The following is a 20,045-nucleotide window of genomic DNA, read 5'->3' as shown; positions in this document are numbered from 1 at the left end:
CCTGTCTGCTACGTGGCGGGACCAGTCCTCAGCCCTGCCCCGGAGCAGCTCTTGGAAACCTTGAGAAAGGAGACACGGGGGCACAAAGGAGCATTTCATAACATAAGGGGACCTGCTGGAGCTTGGTAGCCCGGCCCCAGCAGCTGTGCTCTACGTGGGGACTCCTCTTTAGCAGAAGAAAGCAAACTGCAGAGCTTTCCAGCCTGGGGGCTCACTGAATTGCTGGTGTCCCCCAAAAAGCAGCACCACAGCCCTGTCCCTGCAGAGCCCGGGAGGTCCCACAGGGGCTGTCCTGTGGCAGCTCTGTCCCCTGCCTCCCTCCTCAGCGCGTGCAGGCAGGGCACGAGGGATAACAGCTTTTCTATCAGCCCGATAGTCTCACCTTGCTGCACCGCCTCGCGCTGCCCCTTCCTTATCGCCCTGCCGATCAGCACAGTTCCCCTGCCAGCCCGGTGGAGCCGGCACGCTCTGCTGGCTGCCGCACACAGGGCTCAGCCCTCATCTGCTCTCACCCAGCCGTGCCCTGGGAGCCTCTTCCAGGAGCACAGCTCCCCAGGCAGCTTTGCAGGGTGATACTGGGATTGCCACACGCCAGGGTGAGCCACCAAATCCCCGTGAGCGTGCAGGTGTCTGTAAAGGTACCCCCAGCCCCCCAGCCCAAGGTTCGCTGAGGAAATCAGCAGGGTTGTGCAGGGGCTCGGGGCAGCTCCGTTTGTCCTTCTGCTCCGGGACGTGGAACTGGGCTGGCAGCGGGCAGGTCCCGGTTGCCTTGGGAAGGCTCTGGGTGAGGGTTGTACCGGACTGGTCCCAGCTGGGTCTCTCCCAGTTCCTCACTTTTAACGAGCACTAAAAATATTTCAGAGACGTAAAAACAAAATCTGAAGCGTGCACAAATCCCTCCCTCTTGCCCGGAGGCCTCTGGGCAGCTTCGCCCAGGAGAGGAGGGCACGGGGACTCCTTGGTTCACTGCGAGCTGTCCCAGCAGATCTTATCGCTGCTCGCACAGGGGCACTGGCACCGGGCTGGTCCCAGAGGTGACCGCAGCAGGTTTGTGCTGTGCATCCTGCTCCTCAGGAGGGGGCACAACGGGACACGTCCCGCTCCACCCTGGAATGACACCGGAGCTCACGCCAGTGAGCAGATGGACTTTAATACCCAAGAAGTCCCCAAACCTTCCTGCAGCTCTTGCTGTTGTCAGATTGCTGCCCAGAGACACATGGGGCAGCAATGCCCAGCCCTGCTCGCTGCTCCAAAATCAGGGGCAAAGCAGCAGCAGGCAGTACCCGTAGCACTGGGCACACAGGACAGGCAGGACACTGATGGGACATGATGTGGGGAAGCTCCGAAGCTTTCACGCAGCACAGGAGAGTCTCTGGGCATCAGCCAGCATCTCAGGTGACTCGTTGTGTGCGGGTCCTTGAGGAGTGTCCTGAAAGCAAAGCACCCGAAGCAATCCAAAACAAAGCTTTGTGGCTGGCTCAGCGGAATGAAAAACAAGCTGTCCACTGGGGCTGAACAAAGCGTCGGTGTGGTGGGAGATAAAACCTTGCATTTAGATCTGGGGCTTCTCAGCCCGTATCTGAAGTGAGACCTCGCCATTAAATATTGCTCTGGGAGAAATGTCGGAAAAAGGTCAAAAGAAAGCACGACTTTTTTAAGTTCAGAATAGCGCTTTTTGGATCAAAGTGCCAACCAAACGTGAGCCCAACCTACAAATGATTTTTCTGGCGGCCTTCCCTTCCCTTCGTCCCACAAAACCACGTTTATCAGCAGGTAAATGATTGTCCAGCGAGAGCCCAGGGGCTTTACTGGAAAGAGGAAAAGTCGGTGGTGTCCTTGGGGAGCGGGCGGAGAGGGCAAACCTCACAGCGAGGGAGGAGGAGGAGAGGCGTGCGGCTGTCCCCAGGGCGGTGCCGCCACACTGTCCCCGCACCCTGCACGCAGTTCTGGTCCCAGGCGGTCCCCGGTAGTGCCGGTTTGGGTCACGCTCCGCTCAGTGCCCTCTTTGCGCTGCGCACCCCCCGCACGTGGTCCCCGCGAACTCCCGCCGGCGCGCCCCCGCCACGCTGACGCCCCCGCCCCGGCAGCCAATGAGAGGCCGCCCAGGCGCTGACGTCACCGCCGCGCCCTCCCCTCCCGCCTTTAAGTTTGAAACCGGCGGCGGCCGCCAATCGGCTGGCCCCTCGCGCTTGGCCACGCCCCCTCGGGCTCCTCACCGCCGCCGGCCAATCGGGCGAACCCAACCGCGGCCAATCAGCACCGCTCCCAGACGGAGCGCGGGCCCGCGCAGCGCGCGTGCGCGGCCATCCGCGGCGAGCCAATGGGAGGCTCCGGTTGGGGAAGGCGGGCTGGTGGCGGCGGCCAATGAGGGAGCGCGAGGCTGAGGCGCGAGCAGACGAGCGCGTAATGGCGGCGGCGGCGTGAGGGGGAGAGGGGCCGCCGGGCCGGGGGGCGCCGTGAGCGGGCCGCGGGGCCGGGAGGAGGCCGTGAGGAGGCCCTGAGGGGGCCGCCGCCGCCGCCATGTCGGTGCCGTGCTCGCCCAGCGCCGTGTTCCTGCTGGACACCTCCAGCCCGTGCCGGCGGGCGCGGCTGCGGCGGGGCGCCCTGCGCCTCCTCAACCACCTGTGCTGCCGCTTCGGGCCGCCCCGCCTGCGCTGGGCCTTCCGCTTCTTCGACTCGCTGGGCGGCCGCGGCGGGGCCTCGCGGGGCGGCGGCTTTCGGCAGCCGGGGCCCAGCGCTTGGGCTCGCTTCGAGGAGGAGCTGGCCGAGCGCATGGGGGCCGCACAGAGCGGCCTGCCCGGCCCCGCGCCCCGCGCCGCCCTCACGCACGGTGGGCTGAAGGAGACGCTGCTGGGCTTCCAGTGGGAGCGGCCCGAGATCGCCTCCCCCACCAAGCCCCTCCGAGCCAGCCGCAGGTCAGCGCCCGGGCCGGCGAGGGGAGAGGTCCCTGAGAACCTGGCGGCCCCCGAGGGCTTCGCCAATGCCGTGTTCCTCTTCTCGCCCTGTCCCCACTCCGGCCGGGAGCTGCGGCAGTTCGTGTCTGGCAGTGCTGCTGCTGCGCCCCTCGAGCCGCCCACGGCCCAGGAGGTGGCGGAGAAACTCCTGCCCAGGGGCGTCCAGGAGCTGCTGGTGGACCAGAAGGTCACGCTGTACTGGGTGGACACCGCTGAGTGGTCACAGGTAGGGAGCAAAGGCTCTGCTGGGCCATCTCTACACCAAGCTCCTGTACGAGAAGGAAGGGGATCCTGTTCTGTGTGGCGAGCTTTGGGTGGGAAGGAGGTCTGCAGCCACTGCCACGTAGCCCTGGTCACTAAGACGCTGACAGCTAGGATCGTAGAACTTGCTCGAAACACCTTCTAGTCCTACATCCAAATCATTTATAAAGACATCAAAGAGGACTGGCCCTGAAATGGAGCCTTTAGGGACCCCACCACTGACTGTCTGCCAGCCAGATGTGGCCCCATTTGCCACAACCCTTTGAGCCCTGCCCATCAGCCAGTTGCTCACCCATTGGATGACGTTTTTGTTCAGCTGTATGCTGGACATTTTGCCCAGTAGGATCCTAAGGGAAACTGTGTCAAAAGCTTTACTGAAGTCCAAAAAGATCACATCAGCTGGTTTCCCTTGATCGACTAGATGGGTTGATCTTACCATAAAAGGAAACCAAATTTGTCAAACAGGATGCCATCCGGACCCATGGGCTTGTCTGGGTCCAGGTGGAGCAGCAAATCCTGCACGTGGTCAGGGTCGGTTGGGAGTTTGTCATTCCCACCGTCACGGTCCTCCTGCTCAGGGCAAGCTGGGTCCTGAAGCCCAGCATCAGCGCTGGAGATGGAGGCAAAGAAGGCATTAAATGTCCCTGCTTTGCCTATGTCCTTGTCATGGAAGCCATAATGGAAGTTCTCCTTTTGACTGAGACATGTCAGTGATTTACTAACTCCAGGGTTTATCGATGGGCTGTCTTGTCCTTGGAGTTAGGTAGCAGTGTGGCAGTTCAGGTGTCTAGATACTAAACTCAAAAACGCATCCTTGAAAGTACTGGCTACGTCTTAGTTCATTTGGAGTAGTCTTTTCTCTGTTGGGTGCCCCTGGAAGTTGGTAGAGTCCATGAAAACACTTGGGAAGAACTGAGATGCTGTTTGTGTGCTTGTTACACCACTTCTTCTAGAAATGTGCAGTCTTTATTTGTTGTTTGGGTAGAGATTGTCTCACTGCCAATGTGAACTGGAGCCCCCTCTGTTACTTCATTTCAGGTGATCGAATCCCCGGATCATGTTGGCTACTGGACAATGCTTGAGCTGCTCCAGCAGATAGGAGGCACCATTTTGCCATCCGAAACCTTAGTGCAGTGTTTGAGCCACCACAGGGCGCACCTTGGGCACGGCTTTCTTGGAGACCCGAGTTCCCCCGTGCCGCAGACGCTGCCATGGACGTCGCTTCTGCCGCTGGACTCAACCTTGACCTGCTTGTTTTCAAAGCCCTCCGTATTTCAAGCAGCATTCCCCAAGCAGGAAGGGACGTTGTTTCTCAGCATGCCTGGTAATATTTTTTAAGGCATAATAATAAGTCTGTTAGCCAGGGTTCTTGATCAGTTTCCATTGTTTACAACATGAGTGGGAGTTACTTTAGATGTTTAAGGGTCTACGTTTCTTATTATGTGTGTTTTAAATCTTCTTATTCTTCTGGTATGAGAGTGATAGGCCTGTATTCCTGTTCGGGTCTCTTCCATGCTTTCCAGAAGTTTGGGTGCATGAAGAGCTCATTGCTGGTCCCGTACTACATAGGCGTGCAGCCTTCTACGTGCTTTAGCTCAGTTTCTTCAGTCTGGCTAAACCAAGAAGATGCATAAAAAGGCCCTTCAAAAGAAAACTTAGCCTTAAAGCAGCATGCGGTGTGCATTTTCTTTCTTCAGTAGTCCCTTCATGCACTCAGCTCCTTCATGAGAGCCCGGGGAGATCTTAGTGAAGAGCTGTTCCCTGTTTAATCCTGATATTTGTTTTTCTTGCGTTGAAGCTGTCTCCATCCAGATAAAAGAATTTTTTACACAGTTTAGGGCTTCTGTTTTTATTTTGTCCTTGCACAGGAGGAAAGAAGGAGGAAAAGTGTGCCGTGATTCTGGAACCTCTAGCCATGAGCCAACAACAACTGTGTTGTCCAGTCGATATCTTCCTGAAAGGCAGCTTGACGGGCTGGAACTGGATGCAGGCTGGCAGCTTTCTCACAGAGAGCTGGGTACTGCACATTTCCGAGGCTGACTGCGCAGAACATAACCGGGTGGTGTTTCATCAGCTGCTGAGAAGTCTAGTGGCTGAAGAACTGTACATGGTAAATCTTTCTTTGCCCTAAACTAGTATCTGTTTTGAAACAAGTTGTGGTAAAAAGGGTGACAGTGTCATGTTATGAAAACAATAATGCTGCTATTTGTTATGCTGCAAATTGCTCATTTGGAGCTAGTTTTGGAACAGTTTTTAGAAGATCATGCATGTCTACAACCAGTTTGTAAAATGTTCATGCTCATTAAGTCTTTGTATATTTCCAGAAAATGTAAACGTGTATTATTTTTTTGATGTAGGTTGCTGAAGTGTCTCTATCCAAGACGTGGAGCCCCTGCACTGCGGTTCTGTCCCCGCTTTCTGAGAGCGCCGCAGTTCTCACCCTCCTGCGTGCTGAGCAGACCGCAGAGGCTCAGCAGCACAACCTAGTAGGAGCAGTGGTGGAGGACCCTCCCCAAGATCCCGCTCTGCATCTCCCAGATATTGTGCATAGCGTGTTGAGTAACATTGACATGTCAGCGGAGGATTCTCTAGCTAGCCCAGGTAGGCGTTAGGAAATGCAAAGCTGTATTTTGATCCGCTCTAGCTTCAGAGCCTTCCACTCCAAATCAGACCTAAGGATTTCCTCAGTGAGGAGTCTCATTTTGTCTTGATTTCTGTGGCTCAGGCCTTTCAGTTCTATTGACAGCATTAGTTCCTATTGCCTTGTAGGTAAAGCACAGCTGCACGTGCTTGGGGACAAGTTTTTTAAAAAGTGTTATGTGGGCTACCTCTGTGAAACCTTTGCATGTGGCTGCATGGAGACTACTTTTGGCTCACCTCTTGTGTTAACGTGAATCTTACGGGTCTCCCAGCCTGATGTTTGGCTAGTAAATTATCCCTCCATGAGGTGAGCTTTGGAAACCTGTCTTAGAGCCTCTATGGAGGCCAAAGCCTTCTGCCATTTCATTTAGCTTCCTTCTAATATTTTTATTTTTGTCTGTTCAGAAGAAACTCCTGTGCCAGAGTGGGTCCGACGGGAGCTGTCGGATACAGGGAGCTGGCATCCTTCAGTGCTTGAAGCATGGTACCATTCATCAAACGTTTGTGGAGCAAGCTCAGACCTGATGGAGTCATTCAGGTACTTCTTATGAAACCAGTCTGAGTAGTACTCAAGAATTTCTGCTCCCTTTTAAGGGAGCATGGCTGAATTGTTGCTCAAAGTGCTAGAATGAAATGCTCATCTTAGTAAACTGAGCACAGAAACAGAAGCATTATGTGCTTTTGCTTCAATATGCCTTGGTGTGTGAGACAAAAGGGAGTGGGAACAGGATATTTGGGTAGCAGTCAGCTTGCATTAAGGTCTTGACAGCTTCAGGAGTGAGATAGATGGTTTAAATGACCAAAGCTATTCAGATCTGCCAGGTGGCAGATTGCACCTCTTCTGCTTCAGTAAGATTCACTGCAAAGTGCTGGTGGTTTTGTTACCACCATTGGTGTTTACTGAGAACGTATTAATCTGCATGCTTTAAAGATCTTGCTGAATGTAACATAAAAAATGCATAACGTAGGACAGCCTCGGTAGCATGAAGCTGCTCGTGTGTGCTTTTGACATGGATCAGTGGCATTTGTCGTACATCAGGCAACTCCTGCCTCCTGCTGTGCTTGTTTCCAGTTCGGTGTGATTCTTTTAAGCTGGAGGATTGGGTGGATTTATTGCTTCTGTAAGGCTGATAGGGAGCAGGCTTTAGAAGAGTACCAGCCTGTGTTACTTGCACTGTAGAATTGTGCTTCCCTAAGGCTTGCAGGAAGAAAGGCTCGCGCGTAGAAGCAGGTTCATATGCAGTAAGAACAAGAGGCGTGCCTCCCCCTCTCTTTTTTGATACCTGTGTTGAATTGCCCTTTTATGTAGGCTCCTGCAGGCTCCTTGTGCTAATGAGAAGGATGGTGCAGACCAATCTGAAGTGGAACTCTCAGAAAGTCTGTCTGAGCTGTACCAAAGAAAATTCAGTGAAATATCTGCCACAGCTGGACCAGGAAATAACAGAAAAAGACGTATGTATGATTTGAGATTATATGTGAATGTTATCAATTAAAGATGATAGAGATTTCTCAGCAGGCCTCCTTATTGTATAAACCCTAAAGATCCATCCTTTCCTGAGTAGTGGCATGCTTTAGGGTTTTTTTTCTCTATTTAAAAGACAGCATAACTTAAATACTAATATTGTCCTTTAGTACAACCCAGATAACTCCTAAATTCAAGGCTACACAGTGACTGACGATTAAAAAGCAGCATGCAGAGCTCTGCAGTTTCGCTAGTTGTTGGAACAGAGACTGCTACAACTTCTGCTAAATATTGGAACCTCTTTATTTATTTTTTTTTTAAATAACTTGGAGAAATTGAACACTTTGTTTTCCAGAAGAGTTTCATTGTTACATTTTAGTATTTTAAGCAGTGGTGCAGGTATCTTCACAATATATCCTTAACCGTCAGATATCTCCATTTCTGTGACACAAAATTGCTTCAGGCATATGCAACTTCTGATTCTACTTGTAACTTACCTGGAGTGAAAATTTTCCCTCACTTCTGACCTGGAGAACTTGCTACCTCCTCTGCTGCCTGTACATTTCACGGAGAAATACAATCCTTTTACAGCCTATTTATTTTCAACTAAAAGTTACTAATGTTGCCTGATAGCAGCACATAACTCTAAATTATGTTCTCCCTTGGTGGTGTTCCTGGCCCATTGTTTGGTGGAACTAACTCTCTTTCTGTTGCGTTGCAGGTGGGGTTCCCCGAACTCCAGTCAGGCAGAAGATGAAGACCATGCCCAGATCCCTGCAGATGCTTAATGTTGCAAGGCTCAACGTCAAAGCACAGAAGTTTCAACCTGATGGTGTGCCACCAGCAGTGAGTGAGAAGGTTCCGCAGAAGCTTTCAGCGAAAAGGTTGGATGAAAAATGGGAAGAAAAGGAAAAGGCTCTTAAAATATCAGTAGGCGAGTACTGACTTACCAGTTCTGATACCAGTCCTTATATTTGTAGGCGGTTATGTTGGATTTTTGGGGAAAGGCGAAAGAAAGAAAATAATGGAGTGGAGTACCAGTAGGTAGCGAGCAGATTGTTTGGGTTTCTATATCTGTGTTGTCATACTCTGGTTATTACTTCTAATTTTTCACCTTTCTCCCATTTGGTTTTTGTAAAGGTTTACATCATAATGTTATAATAGTGTTATAACCTCTGGAATTAGTTTCCTGCCCCATCTGAAAAGAATGATAAAGGACTGTGGTGTCCTTTGTTGTAGTTCTGTACCAAAAGAAGTAAAGCAAAGTACCCCTTGGTGATGTTTGGATCATTTGTTCTGGACCTAGGGCCACTTCTGTTATTGTTATGTGGTCTGCGTGTGTCTTTGTTGGAGAAAAATCTTGTTAATGGCCTCCTGTAATCCTTTCTTCAGTTGGAATGGGGTTTTAATCAGTAAGGAGTGTTAAATTTCTGTTTAGTTGACTTCGATCACTTCCTTTGCAGACTTCAAAACCGAGGAGGAACTGCAGGCCCATCTAATTACAAGCTATCAGAAAGCTGTTGCTGAGGAAGTTATTTCATCTGTGTGTGCCCAGAACATGATCATGGCCATTAAAAGGTTCTTGAAAGTACAAAATGCCAAAGAGAAAGAGGTAGGTAAGAATATGTAAGCAGGGTTGTTACTGATCTAGGAATTAGATTTTTTGCTATTTCAGGCTACTTTTTTCCTTCAATTTACCTTATTCTTTTTAATATGTTTGCACTTGGTTAAAACCACTAACTCCTATCTGTCCTGAATCAGTTGTAAAAATCTGTAGGTAATTGTAAGGAATGGCAGAAAATCCATTTCAGTTATCAGTTCACACCACTGGTAAAAATTGCAACAGATCAATTTTTCCTTTACAATGACCTCATTTTGAATTTTAATGTTGCTTGAGGACAGTATAAAAAAAAAATCAATTCTAACAAACCATATCTTAAAAAGTTGTCTTCTGTTTTTTTGCTTTTCATGATTAATCTTTGCTAAGTCACTGAAATCAAAGCAATTCCTTCCTTGAAGGACAAGAAAAAATCAAGCTATTCCCAAGATAGTGGCACAAAATTACAAACTTTGTTTTAATTGTGTCTTTACAGGTGGCCTGCGTGGAACAAGTCAGAAACCATCTTCTGAAGACAAGCAAAGTGCTCAGACAACAGCATGGCTCAGAGAAAGAAACCAAAGTCAGAGAGTATGAGACATTTTATTTGCTTCAGCTTCAGAGATGCTGTAGAGTTAGTTAGCGATTCTTGATGGTAGCTTTTTTGTGCAAGTGGAAAGGTATTTACATGAGTAAACGTTCCAAAGAAGCAAACATATCAAACACTTCAAAAAAACATTTCAAAGAATCAATGGTAAAACCTTTTCATTAAATGCAAATATATATTATATGACAAGTATTACAGCCAAAATCTGAAATAAGGCATTTCCCCTGCCACCAAAAGGAAATATTAACTGATTTAGGTTGTCAAAAGGAGCCACTTCCCCTACAATATTTACCTTTTTTTTTTTTGAGTAACCATTTTCAAGTAAATACCAGTTTGCTCCAGATAAAGGGTCAGTAAATGACTGCTTGTTTTCTTAGGTGTCAACTTCAGGTATTCTTGCGCCTTGAGTTGTGTCTTCAGTGCCCTTCACTACAAAGCAACGCTGATGAAATGGAGCAGCTGTTAGAAGAGGTAAGTAGACTAGACCAGGTTGTGGATTTGGATGGCATGAGGAATGTAGACCTGGACCTTATAGTTTTCCCCTGATTCTACTGTAACATTCTGTATTCCTTGCTAAAAATCTGGTGTTAACAACTGTCATGGCTTAATCCATTTTTTCACCTGATTTTCTTCCAGATGACAGACATGCTGCGCATTTTATGTCTGACTGAAGACCCAGCTTATCTCACAAAGTTTCTAGAGGAAATACTGGATTTGTAAGTTTTTTGGGGTAACTCGATTCTTACTGGAGACTGTGACTTTGGTTGTGTGCTCTCTCTGAGTAAACAGAAATCTACAGCTTTGATTTACTGCATTCTTGTAATTCTAAGAAGTTTAGACCATTCTGCTTGTTACACTTTTAATTAACAGAAATGTAGCTGATAAGCATGTAAACCAGTAGCAAAAAAAAGCTTTTTTTTAATTGATACCTAAGGATTCAGTTTACCTAAGGATTCAGTTTAAACCTGGGGATTGTAATGGAGTTGGTTTTGTGGAGGACTTTATTTGATGTGGGTTCTCTGATGCACTAGGTATATGAATTCTATACCGAAGACCCTTGGAGATCTGTACTACAGTCTGGGTACACAAATACCACCGAAGCTGGCATCTGTTCTGCCTTCAGACTTCTTCAGTGATGATTCAGTGACTCTGGATAGCAAATCTCCAGGCCTTCCAGAGTCTTTATCATCTGCCCTAACTCCCAGTGCTGTTTGCCTACGCAGTGAGGGTGATCAGCTGGAGGAACTGCGCACCCGATCTGCCAAAAAGAGAAGGTAATAATCCCAAATGAGGGAGGCAGCTTGGTGCAGCCTGGCCTGCGTCTGTGGAGCTAACTAAACTATAGCTCTATCGTTTTGGTTTCTGTTGCTCGATGGCTAGTTGGGGCAAATTCACACTTGCTGAGAGCTCTGCAAGCCTGATGGGAAATATAAAGGGCTCCCAGTTTTCATTTTAACTTCCCATTATTTTATTATATGAAAGTGTAATCTTGATTTGATTCTGTATGCCTGCTCTATGCACAAGCAGAGTTTGTGGGCCTCTTCTGAGAGAAGTTCTGCTATGCAGTTAGGTGACCCTGTATCACTAAAGTTAAAACTGAGATTTACTGGAGCCCTCTGTGTTGAGGATTGTGTACGTTTCTGCAAACTGTGAAGTGAGTTTAATACCAACTTTAAAGTTAATTATAGTAGTTATATTGCAAATCATTTTTCAATATTGTAACAAATGATGTAGTAACTAATAATTTGCAGTCTGAATTTAGATAAAGGCTTTCTATCTCAAGAGTCAAACCCATGTTTAATTGTCATTAGTTTGATAACTACACTTCTGATCTTATTTTAACTTCATCTTTGTATGACTTCTAAAGGAATAATATATTAGCCAGACACAGGAGCATGACAGAAGCATCACAGAACTTGCGTCAAATTGAGATTCCCAAGACAGCCAAGACTCCCCTCAGAAAGGTAAAACTCTCACAGAAGGGTTGTGTGTGGGTTGCTCGTGCAGGGGTGCAGCAACATTGTGAAGTGACACTTGAGTGGGGAAAAAAGAAACCTTGCTTTGTATTAACTCAGTAGGTGTGCCTGGTATCAAAACTTCCAGTGAGTCTGATTTATTTTTGTTTGTTTTAGGAGAGCTCACGTTCTCACCTTGCCACTGAGAAATCCCAACAAATGCCTCTGCAGAAAGAAGCAGTGCAAGGTATATTGACTTCTAGCTTTTCCATGGAAAGGTGCGTCTTCAGCACGTGCTATCCCTGTAAATTTCAGTGAGCTCATGAAATCATGCTGAAGCATCCTGGAAATCTGAAGGAAACTGCTGAATTCTGGAAAAAAAACTTTGAGGACAAAAATAGTTGTTTTCTGTGTGCTCACGTACAGAAAACTTGCATCGTATATCCTGAAAAAAAAAAACCAACCTTTCAGTTCTTCCTTGGCTGTTGCAATTATTTCCATCTGCTCTGAAAAAGAGTGAGGGCAGGAGAAAACTCTTACATCTGGAAATAGGATGTTTCTCCTCAAAAGTATGTAATAGGATTTAAATCCCACATCTGTTCCCCGAACCCACGTGTACTTCAGTTGCGACTTTGTAGCTTACTCAGTGTTGCTCCATCTGGGATGCTGGCTGGCTGCTTTTCCTGTGGCACCTGCTAGCAGCTTATTGCTGGAAAGTATGGATAATACAAACTTAAGTCCAGGATAGATTTAGAGAATGACACAGTCCATAAACAACTCTCCCTCCCCTTCCCCCCCCTCCCCACACACACACACACAAACAAACAAACAAAAAACCAGGCCATTTTTCAATGTGTTCTGGCCTCTAAAATACTTCTGACTTGCTACTTTTTCCTTTTAATCTGATCCTTTCTTGCTTTGTCTTTCCTCACAGAGGTTACAAAGGTAAGGAGGAACCTCTTCAACGAAGGGATACGTTCACCATCCAAAAAGTCTATGAAAAAGATGCCTAGAAGCCAGTCAGTATCTGCTGTGGAAGGCCTAAAATACAAATGCTCTGATGAAGGTGCTAAGGGTAGGTCATAACTTGCATGTGTAGGATAGCTATGGAAGCGCTTCTGAAACTAATTGTGTGGTGTTATCAAATCAGGTGAAAGCATTTTGAATCATTGCTGTGATTGTTTGTAGAGAGAACAGGATGGCATTGGAACTGAAACCTGTTTTTTGCTGAATTCCATACACCTCACAAAGAAATCAAACGTTAAAAATGCTTGGTTACAAAAAGATCTGTGAATTAAGGTTAAAGAATGGAAGCAATCTTACGTGTGTCACATTAAAGTTAGTGCTATTAATAAATTGAGGGAATAAGAAAGAAGTGAAGACACTGGACTCCTAAATACATAGAATAATTTGAGTACTGGGAGGCTGATCCCTAGTTGTTCCATATTGGCAGTCATTCATAAGCTGAAACCCGTGTGAAATAAATTCTTTCTCCTAACTGCTTTCTAATTGTGTGGTGCTATATCCATTCATTGCTTGAATTTCTTTATTTTTCAGATCATCACAAGTTACTGACCAAGAGAGTTGCAGAAACACCACTACATAAACAGGTCTCTAGGAGACTACTGCATAGGCAGATCAAAGGCCGGTGAGTAAGCTCTTTCTGAATTTCGTCAGTAAGTGCTGGGTGTTTGATGGCTGAGCACAAGAACCAGATGTCTTTGTTTTCAAAGTGTCACCTTCACCTAAGGTAGCAAAGAGAACCGAGAACCAGTGGAGGCTAAGTTTCATTGTGTAAGTAAAAGTACTTTAATTCCTGCAGCAGAGCGCTGTTCAGGTTTAGCTGCTGCGCTGAGAATTTCTGAAGTGCAATCCTGACTTAGACGTAGCAGTTTCATGTGGAAGCAAATGCTGCCAATCCTACAGCTAGAAAGATGCTTATACTCAGTCATGTCTTAATAGGAGGCAGAGTGCTTACTGGCTGCTCAGGGTAGCCCCCAAAGCAGTGTATTGCAGAATATAGTACTGCTTTTCAGTTTTCATGGTACGTTTTGTTTTTGTAAATGAGAACAGTACGTGAAGTCTGAACTGTTTTTTTTAAAGGTCTTCTGATCCAGGCTGTGACACTGGTGTTGTAGAAGAGTCTCCAGAGAAGGCCATAATTGGTAAGCAGGAAGTTTTTTTTTGATTAAAGCTATTTTTGCTTGTTGTAGTCCTTAAGATGAGTGTGCTTCAATGTAGGTAACTCACAAATAAGTGACACAGAAGTATTCTACAATTGTTGGTGGAGCACAGCCTCCTCTGATGGAACTATTTGCAGCTTGCTGCTTTGGTTACCCTTTGACTACCCTATGTATTTTCTCTTGGAAAAGTTACTCTTTACCTGAAGTGAAGATATTTGAAGGACTTCATGGGTCAACGAGACCTTGAGCTGCTGTAATTATGGTCAAACCAGCACACGTTTTTTTAATGTAATGTGTTAGTGCTGGGAGCCTAAAACTGCTCTGGCTTCTACTGTCACAGACAAGTGTTCTGCAGAGCCATGTGGTGATGTCATGTTGGCTACTGCTGTTTCTCTTCCTCAGGAAGGAGGAAGAAAAGAGAATGGTTGGGCAAGTAGGAAGGTAAAATTCAGTAAAAAGAGGAGAGTTAACTAATCTGGATGTAACTAGTATTGAATATGGATTTTTCTAGTATTCCTTCTCATGCAATTGTTGGAGAGGAAGGAAAGTGATCATGACTTAGAGGACAGGAGACTGATTTGGAAGGAGACTTGTGTGCATTAGTATTCTGAACACCCCAGGAAAGTAGAAGCGTTTTTCTTCACATACTTGCCTTTGTATGCGAGATTAATGTTACTGTGTGGAAGTTTCTTCTTAGCGTGTTCTTTTCCATTGTGATCTGTTCCTGAAGATGTCACTATTGTTGAGGGAGAAAGAAGCTTCAGTCTCTGATATCATTACCTTTCAGAAGCAGGTTTAAGAAGAAGTCCACGCATCAAACAACTGTCGTTGAATAGGACCCACTCTGGTGTTTTCTATTCTGCTGCGCAGCCCAGCTCACAGAATTCACAGGGAGTCCACCAAGGACGAGAAGAGGAGAGCTGCACTCAGCAGGATGTAGCAGGTACTGAATGGAACCTGAGCAGGCTGATATTGCTGATTTGAAAAGCTGGTGTGGATAGCTCGAAGTTTGATTCGTTCTCTAAAAGACTGTAAGGAGTGAAGAGCTATCATGTAATGTCTTCTGTAGAGAGAAACTCAGCCCCACTAATTCTTGAACTGAGAATCTCCATCTGTAGGATGGAGAGGCAGCTATTTCTATGATGAGTACACTGCCAACTTCAACTAGTCAGGCCCATCTAACAGAATATCACTGATTGCCATTCTGCATCCCTTAAATGCAGTGAAACCATGTCAAATTTGGGACAGAAATCCTAAAGCTAGTTTGTCTCCTGGCTGCATAAAGGCATAAAGCAGTGACTGATGGGGTCTTCTTTGCTGGCTTTCTCACTAGGATTATCAGTTGCAATGGTTTCACTTATTTCTTTATATTTTACCTACTGGAATCCTCAGTCTTGAACTAGAACTTTCTGATGCTATGAGCTGTAAATAAAATAGGAGGCTGAGCTTTTTTTTTCCTAGAGCACTCTTTCTATGGATGGATATCAGTTTTAGTTTGGGAAATAATAATTCTACTGAATCTTAACATCAGGCTAGAAAAAAAAACCTGCTAGGGCAGGCAGCTTTGTATACTACCTGTCCATACATCTGAAGTGATTGAGATGATTGTTCATGGCGGGTTTCTTGGTGTTAGTTGAATTGTACTATTCCATTTCACAGCCATTAAGCTGCACTCCAAGAGCCCCACAGTCCAGACTCCCAAGAGACTCTTTTTTGGTGCAGTCATTGATACGTGTAGCCCTGCAGAGAAGCATTCATCTGGAAGGAGGAGAACAAGAAAGGATTCTTTAAACTTGGAGGAGCTGACGGCCTGTCAGGTAAAAACACTTGCCCCCCTCTCTCTTCCTTCAATCCCCTTACTCTGTGTTTAGTGAGACCAATACATCTTAAATTTAGTGTTTAAGTCTAATCAAACAGTTTGCTTTAAACCTTGAAGTAAATGTTAAGAAGGATGGGTAATACTGTTGGAATAGAACAAGGCTGATTCCTTTTCTTCCCCCCTGCAGACTCCTAGAAAAACACCTCATAAATCTACGCAGAAGCTACTGAATTCTGCCAGTAAACTACCTAGGAGATCACCTCGCATTCTCCACAGGACTCCCCAAAAACTGGAGAAGACTCCCAGCAAAAGCCCAGCTGCTAAGCAGAGTGCAGCCAAGTGTTTGGGAAAGTATTTTTCTCGTCCTGTACAAGGGGCCAAGTCCCCATCTGTGTTACGGGAAAGTAAAAGGGTTCACTTACTGCAAGTAACGCCTGAGGATCGTACTCTACAAGACAAACTTTCCCCTCCTTACAAAGAGGCTGCCTTACAAATGCCGGAGCATAACGAGGCATCAAACACTGTGAACTCCTCACTACCTCACAACAACTCGAATCCACTTGGTTCTTCCCCATCTGCCCTCCAGGAAAGCTTTCTTACAGAACTGCGAACTCCAAGGTGTTCCTTGAGATCCCTCTCAAAATTATCCTCCCCAGCTGGTACTCAGAGGCTCATCTTTCCAAGTGAAATTCGGGTGCAGCCAGAAGCAGTATCTCAAGCAATGGAAAGTACTCCCAGGAAGCTTGAAGATTCAGGTTCAAAGTTACCTGCACTACCTGCCAGCCCCCTGACTGCAGAAATGTCTGAGCTCACTGTGAAGCTGCAGTCTCCCTTCAGTTCTCCTCTCTGTGCCGCAGCCATCAGCTCTCCTTCCCATGTGCAGGCTGGGGAGTCTCGCTGGGAACTTACTGTGCCTAAAACATCTCTCCTAAAATCTCCAGGTATCGCTGGCTCTTTGCCAAAGTCCCCACTTAACGCCTCCAAGCAAGGTGGGTGCGAGCCAGATTCTGGAGGAGAGGACCTCACACCACGTGCATGTGAAACACCTTCCAGAAATAAGGACAGTCATCGTGATAATGGTGATAGCTCTTGTGAAGAAAGCCTCCAGCTCTCTAAGTCCCAAATTCCTGAAAATACCCCTGTGTCAGAGAAAAACAAACCAGTGGATGTAATGGCTCAGAACTCTTCTCCAGGAAAGGACCCAGAAAATGTGGATGAGCATTCCTCTCCGAAGCTGCCTGCTGGAGAATGTGCGCTGAGTGCTGAGACGGAGTGTGAGCAGGTGCTTAAGGAGGGAAACTCCAGTGCGAGCACCTGTGAGTCCTTCTTAAGCAGTTCTCAAACAAGCAGCGATGAGTTGGAGGCAAGAAGCCTCCTGAGGGAAGAATACACGAGGACAAAGGCTCCGTCTCTCCGGAGGCACTCCAGGTGTGCCCTGAGTACTTCACCTCCTCTACCAAAGTCTGCTCCTGCCTACTCCTTGCGCTGCACCGCAGACAGGAGGCAGCGGGAGGCCGCAGCACGGATGGGAAACCCTGAGCTTCCAGCCAAGTTCTCCACCCCTAAAAGCCATTGCAAAGCGCCTTCTGCCAGCCCACCCACTTATGAGGTCGAACTTGAAATGCAAGCTTCAGGCTTACCCAAGCTTCGCATTAAGAAAATCAACTCTTGCTCAGCACTGGAGGTTCAGCCTGAAGCAAGTGCCAGCAAACCCAAGGGAGGAGAAAGCCCCTTCGGTGATCTTGCTACGGCCTCGTGTAGCAAACATCCAGGGAAGCTGGCAGCTGCCTGTGTCTCACCCTCCTGCTTCCGTGCTTTCCACAGTACGCCTGGGAAAGGTGGGGGGCAGACCTACATCTGCCAGTCGTGCACCCCAACGAGCTGTGCTTCGAACGCCACCTCCCCGTCTCCCCTGGAAGCAGAAGTTCCCCAGACGCCTTCTCCAAGGCTGAAGGGGAAGAGCACCCCTGATGCTATCAAGGACTGGCCTCGGAGGAGGAGAGCAGCAGGCAGCACTGCTAGCGCTGGCTCTGGTCGAAACGAGAAAACTGCGGATGAAAGAAGGATGTCAGCAGGCAGAGAAGGAGAAGTGAAGGTCTTGGAGCGCTGCAGCAGCAGAGTAATAAGTATGCTCGGAGAGTTTGAACTGGAAGGGATTTGCAGGCTGCAGGATCAGGCATCTCCTCCTGATTCTGATCCCAGAGCTGAAGAGAGCTTTGTTGTGGGAACTTTTGGCTTAAAATCGCGGAAGCGGACATTTACATCCCTATCTCCAGAGAAGGAGGAGAATCACGAGGCTAAGAGAACCTGCAGTGACAAGCACAACTCGGATCCCTGTGTCTTTTCCCCGGATGAGGGCAACAGAAGCAAATCAAGGACAGACTCGGTGCTTTCTGAGAAGCCCAGAGCGTGTTCACTCGTAACTCCTGTGCAGCCCAATTGCATGGGGGACGATGATGTCTTCCTTTTATCAGGTAATTAAGTGGCTCTCTTGAAATTCAGAGATGGCTAAAAGCGTAGGGTAGGGGAGAGAAAAGGCACAACTATTTTCTGTCTGTCTTAGGGAGACTGAGATGGAGAGGGAAAGTGGGTTGCAAGTGACAAGGAAGCTAATTATGTGAAGAGATGGATCAGCTGTGAGGAATTCAGCTAGTGGGATTGTTTGTGAGCGTTTCATCAGTGGAGTAATAATGATGCAAAAGGGTAATAAATGTGAAAGAGCAGGAGGCTGGAAAAATTAAAAGGAAAAATTAAGAATTGCATCCAATTCCTCCCTGTAGAAGCACATAGTGGAAAAAGGTTTGGTAAGGTAACTACAGCACACAGGATGGAATACAAACCATGGCTTGAGGAAAGTGACAGCACTCATAGTGCAGTGTGTGTTGAAATTGAACCAGGCAATGAATTCTGAGAGAATGAAATGTGTGAAGGTGCAACTGCAGACTTGCTCGGTGCCAGAAACCCCCAGTTTTAGATAAATTGGAAATATTACTTGTGCTGATGGAAGCTTTGAGGTCGAGTAAGGGCTGAGACTTAAAGGTGCTCTCGAGCTGCCAGTTTGCAGCGTGTCACTGTGCTTCTCCAGGTACAACTCCACCGCTGAAGAGCGCGCTGTCTGCGAGCAGCCTCCTGGCGCTGACTCAGTCTCCGCTGCTGTGTAAGGGGCAGACGCCGCCGGCTCGGAAGCGTGCTCGAGGTAACTCCTTGTGCTGTAGGGGAGGGCTGGGCTCCAGCAGGCTGCCCGGTGTGCTCCCCTTGCCTGCAGTTAAATGAGAGCACAAGCTTGCCGGGGCTTGGGCTTGGTGCAGCAAAGCACTTCTGTGCTGTGTCTTCTCTCACACTTCCTAAAAATTTGGTGTGAACTGGGACGTTTGGAAGGTGGGGTGGTAGCAGTGAAGAAAAGAGTAGCAGAACAGAAAGTTGAGCGTACTGCTCCTGGTGATACTGGGTTTCTTGGAGTCACCAGGAAGTAAATTTTGAGCAAATTGTGGCTTTAATTTTTTCATCTCTTGTAGAAGGAGAATCGGATGCCCTTGAAGTTATGACCAACCAGGAGCTGTCTCCATTCCACAGCGTGGCTTCCAGGAAGCGGCCCCTCAGCAGGACTTACTCCCGGAAAAGGCTGCTCAGCTGAATTTGGAGCCAGAACAACACGGGAAACTGTTATCTGAGCTGTACCATGGGGATTTTAACAAGGAACTTTTAATTGGTGCTGTCCTGGAGCTGTCTGTATTGGTGGGAGATGGGATGGAGGAATAGGGCAGTGGAAATAAAGACCATCTAAAGGTTTTAACCTCAATTATGTCAGCTCTCTGCCCTGTCTGACACTTCTCCTGTCTGTAGTAGCTGAGTTGTGCAGTTAAGGTTCAGTCCTGCTCAGCAAAGAGGGAGAATTGCCCACCTTTGATGGCTTTCTTGTAAAATAAACTGATCTGAATTTTCACTACATCACTTGGTCAGAAGTCTGTCTCTACCCCACGTTGTGGGCAAGAGGTGGTGGCTGCATGAAGGAAGCTGGAGGTGAATGTACAGAAATCAGGCTGCGTGCTCCTTGGTTTGTCTTGTCCTCCTACTAACTGGGGCCCTCTGTTAGCTGCATCCACTGTGCCACAGACAGGGACATTTGAGTGGTAAAACTTGGAATGGAGTAACTGGAGATGAGATCAGGTGATTTGTACTTCCCCTTTCTGGCTTTTAATTCAAATTTATGTTAAAAAATTTCAAATGGGAATTGTGGTACTGGTGCTCACAACTTCAACTGAAGTGGGGGCTTGCTTCTAGTCAGGAGTCCCCCATCGTTAAAGCAGGTACCCGGGGCTCCTCCACGTGAATGGGGTCAGTGCCATGGCACAGGACTGTATTTAACCTCCCTTACAGCTGGAAGGGAACGCTGCTTTATTTAAGGCCCTTTATAGGCAGGAATGGAAAATGATGTTGACCCAGGGCTGCTTTTATCCTGGATGCTTCGATTGCACTGCTGTCTGGAGCTGCTTTTCCTACTTCATGTAGGAAGCCTGCCAGCTCAGGCTCTGTGGGCAGAGGAAATGCTGAACTCCTGACTGGAAAG

The 20,045-nt window shown here is 47.5% G+C and overlaps 1 protein-coding gene across 1 annotated transcript; it reads left to right on the top strand.

Annotated features, from left to right (window-relative positions):
- The first annotated feature begins 2,520 nt into the window (after positions 1–2,520).
- Positions 2,521–19,393, top strand: TICRR (TOPBP1 interacting checkpoint and replication regulator). The gene is made up of 22 exons (XM_032194999.1): positions 2,521–3,180; positions 4,254–4,539; positions 5,084–5,325; positions 5,573–5,816; positions 6,261–6,393; positions 7,165–7,307; positions 8,039–8,251; positions 8,781–8,929; positions 9,411–9,505; positions 9,899–9,992; positions 10,158–10,237; positions 10,553–10,795; positions 11,389–11,485; positions 11,654–11,723; positions 12,411–12,551; positions 13,034–13,124; positions 13,580–13,641; positions 14,447–14,602; positions 15,319–15,476; positions 15,666–17,952; positions 18,564–18,674; positions 18,994–19,393. The coding sequence occupies exons 1-22, from the start codon at positions 2,521–2,523 to the stop codon at positions 19,110–19,112; spliced, it is 5,874 nt and encodes a 1,957-aa protein (XP_032050890.1). The 3' UTR covers positions 19,113–19,393.
- Positions 19,394–20,045: the final 652 nt, after the last annotated feature.

The sequence above is a fragment of the Aythya fuligula genome, chromosome 11, assembly GCF_009819795.1.
Source record: "Aythya fuligula isolate bAytFul2 chromosome 11, bAytFul2.pri, whole genome shotgun sequence".
NCBI classification, from domain to species: domain Eukaryota; kingdom Metazoa; phylum Chordata; class Aves; order Anseriformes; family Anatidae; genus Aythya; species Aythya fuligula.
This window is presented reverse-complemented; position numbering and strand designations above follow the sequence as displayed.